This window comes from Austrofundulus limnaeus, unplaced genomic scaffold, assembly GCF_001266775.1.
Source record: "Austrofundulus limnaeus strain Quisiro unplaced genomic scaffold, Austrofundulus_limnaeus-1.0 Scaffold578, whole genome shotgun sequence".
NCBI classification, from domain to species: Eukaryota; Metazoa; Chordata; class Actinopteri; order Cyprinodontiformes; family Rivulidae; genus Austrofundulus; species Austrofundulus limnaeus.
The window spans coordinates 99,719-103,049 of NW_013952980.1; the positions used below are offsets into that span (position 1 = coordinate 99,719).

At 48.5% G+C, this 3,331-nt stretch overlaps 1 protein-coding gene across 3 annotated transcripts in view; it reads right to left on the reverse strand.

Annotated features, from left to right (window-relative positions):
* LOC106530925 (ubiquitin carboxyl-terminal hydrolase 4) overlaps positions 1-3,331 on the reverse strand; it is a 13,720-nt gene that overhangs the window by 4,718 nt on the left and 5,671 nt on the right. Inside the window, exons 2-4 of one of the 3 annotated variants that reach the window (XM_014026655.1) lie at positions 1,610-3,155; positions 564-779; positions 297-492 (exon numbers count right to left, since the gene is read on the reverse strand). In XM_014026655.1, coding sequence (XP_013882109.1) covers positions 297-492; positions 564-779; positions 1,610-2,817 — 1,620 coding nt within the window. In that variant the 5' untranslated portion in view covers positions 2,818-3,155. Of the gene's footprint in view, positions 1-296; positions 493-563; positions 780-1,609; positions 3,190-3,331 lie in introns of those variants that run through there. The other 2 variants (XM_014026656.1, XM_014026657.1) reach the window with 2 other exon arrangements.

The following is a 3,331-nucleotide window of genomic DNA, read 5'->3' on the forward strand; positions in this document are numbered from 1 at the left end:
CAACTGTTCAGCTAATTCTAGCTCTTGTTCTTCTAATTTTAGCTCTTGTTTATCTAATTTTAGCTCTTGTTCTTCTAATTTTAGCTCTTGTTTATCTAATTTTAGCTCTTGTTTATCTAATTTTAGCTCATGTTTTTCTATTTTTATCTCTTGTTTATCTAATTTAAGCTTTTGTTTGATGAAACCTTCAGGTTTCAGTTACTTATTTATAATCTGAGTTTAGCTGTTTTAGCTGTTTGAAAAGCAGCCCCTCTCCTCAGACATGGTGTTTGCAGATGAGCCGAAGGTCTCTGCACCTTCCTGAGGTCTTCGTGCAGCAGGTTGAGCAGCTGCAGCAGCAGCTCCTGGGCGTCCTGCTGACTGTAGTTGTTGAACTGGGGCAGGACCGAGCTCAGAACGGACCGGGTCTCGATCGGGGCGCAGATGGCGCTGCTGCCCAGCCACATCTTCTCCAGCAGCCGAAGGAAAACCTCGGCCACGCGGCACCTACACCTGCAGGACCAGAGGGGGCTCGGGTCAGTGGGCCCATCAGGTAACCGGCTGGAGGTGGGCGAAGGACCTACTTGGTCAGCTGTCTGCGGGTTTCTGGGTTCAGCAGGTGTTCCACCAGAGGAACCGAAGAACTCAGGCACTGCAGAACCGCGTTCAGGTAGCAGGAGTTCCCAGAGTTATCTAGTCCACAGACCCCGGGTCGGTTCCAGCTGGACTGGAGTCTGGATCCAGACCTGCTGCTGGTCTTCACCTCATCCATCAGCTGGTTGCAGCTTCTAGGGTTTGACCTGCAACAAAAACTGAACCATGGACCAGAACCACAGAACCAGAACCAGAAGAAAGAAAAACAGAACCACGGACCAGAACCAGAACCAGAACCAGAAGAAAGAAAAACAGAACCATGGACCAGAACCACAGAACCAGAACCAGAACCAGAAGAAAGAAAAACTGGTTTTAACTTGAAAAAATATATTTCTGTACTGATTTAGTGCAAGCACACAAAAACTAGCTGAACAGAAGCAACAACTAGCAAAACACTAGCTAAAAGCTAAAAAGAACGAAAAACAAGCTAAAAGCTAAAGAACAGTAGCTAAAACATAAGAGTGCTGGGAGGCTGTATACAGACAGCACAGAACTAGCTGACCCCTTTAGCATTATTGTAGCTAAACGTAGTAAAAGTAGTCAAAGTGGCAAAAGCACAACTAAAAGCTAAAAGTAGCAGGCAGCTAACAGCTAATTAAATCAAAATCTAGCAAGAATCTACATGTATCAAAAAGCTAAAAGTATTCATAGTCAGCAAGATGCTAAATGTGTTAAAAGGCTGTTTAAAATCTAAATACATCAAAAAGATAGCAAGAGGCTAAATGTAGCTAAAAGCTAAATGAATTAAAAGCTACCTGTATATAAAAACTAGTTAAAAGCTAAATACATCAAAAACTTAAATGTATCCACAGTGAGCTAGAAGCTAAAGGTATAAAAAGACTAGCTAAAAGCTACATGTATCCACAGTGAGCTAGAAGCTAAAGGTGTAAAAAGACTAGCTAAAAGCTAAAGCTAGAAGATGAAAGCAGGAGAAACTTTATTCTACTTTTTAATAAAGTTAATTCAAACTCGGTACCTGGGTTTAAAGAGGTTTGGTAAACTGGKCTCCTGGTACGAGCAGCTGTAGAGTCGTGGCAGAACTGGGACCCTGGTCCCACCSTGGTCCACAGACAGTCCAGAGACCAGAGTCCTGGTGAACTGAGCCAGCGGGACCCTCCTGCAGGAGCCCAGGCTCTGCAGGGAGTGCAGCACGTAGGTGTTGATGCAGACCATGTGCAGCGTGGTCCAAAGTCCTGGAAGAAAGACCTCGGACCTGGACTCTTTCAGGTCTGGGTGCAGAACCAGAGCAGGTCCAGTCCAGCCTTGAAGATGGGCRCAGAGGTTTGAGTCCTCAGAAGCTGGGGGGTCCTGATTGTGTGGGACTGATGAAGATGATGGTGGACTGGTAGCTTCTCCTTTCACAGCTGGATCTAAGTGAATACTGAGTCCTGGTCCAGAGAGGACCGTTTGGACCCTGCAGGTAGAACCGTCCAGCTGGACCTTGAGGTTTTGGCTGCAGAAAGGTCCCAGCAGATGTTGGACCACCTGCTCGACCACGGGTCTGGTCCTCAGCTTCTGGAGCTCAGGTCTGTACAGAAACATGTTACAGATGAACCCAGAACTCGGGTCGCACAGAACCGCCAGCTGGACCGGGCAGAGACCATCCTGGTGGGTCAGGGTGTACTTCTTCACGGCCAGGCTGGGACCCGGTCTGTGGAGGGTCCGGTAGCGCCGACACAAATGGCTGCAGAACGCAGACAGAGCTTCCAGCTTGTCCTCGTCCTCCAGCCGGGTCAGAGACAGGAGACGGGTCTGGATGCTGTTCCTCTTCAGGACTCTGTCCAGGTTTTGGGTCAGATCAGAACCAGAGCTGCAGTCCTGCCCTGGAGACACACCGGTCTGTAGGACCACAGAGAACCATGTCAGAACCTCGCTGTAGTCCTCATCAGAGACATGGCAGATCCTGTCTCTGCTCAGTGAGGGTCTACAAGGTCCAGGAGACCTCCTGATCARCTCCAGAACCGCCTCCTTATCCAGAACCTCCAGGAGCAGTTCTCTGGCCGTGTGGTAGACCTGGTAAGGGGGGTCGGTCTGGACTTTTGTGAGGGACTTCACCTTGTTGGACCTGAAGATGTTCGGTAAGCAGAGGTTCTCCTTCTGTGGGTCTGCATGGATCTGGTCCTCTRGGTGGGCCTCCTCTGGAGTCCAGCTGGACCCCTTCACCGTCAGAACTTGGGCCTTCATCTTAGTTTGTAAAGACAAGAAGAATCCCAAACCAGGGTCCCGTCAGAACCACAACGTTGGACCTGAACTCATCAGGAGACAAAAAGGCTGAAGAGGTTCTGGTCCTGAGTGGACCCGTCGGACCACAGAGGCTCCTGTAAAGCTGAAGAGGTTCTGGTCCTGAATGGACCCGTCGGACCACAGAGGCTCCTGTAAAGCTGAAGAGGTTCTGGTCCTGAATGGACCCGTCGGACCACAGAGGCTCCTGTAAATGTTCTTCACTGAGACACTCAGGAGGATCTGCAGCTCAGGTAACACACCTGGGACCCCCTGGGACCACCAGCACCTGGGCAACGGTCCTGACGACCAACAAACACAAGATGCTTTCAGCTGCAGACAGGAAACAACAACTTGTTTTGTTTTTGTTTGTTTTCAACACAACAGGAAGTTGAAGCTTCAGCTGTTTTCAGCTTTGACTCATTTAAAACAGATTAACTTTATAAAACTTTATTTACAGAATATATGAACTATTATG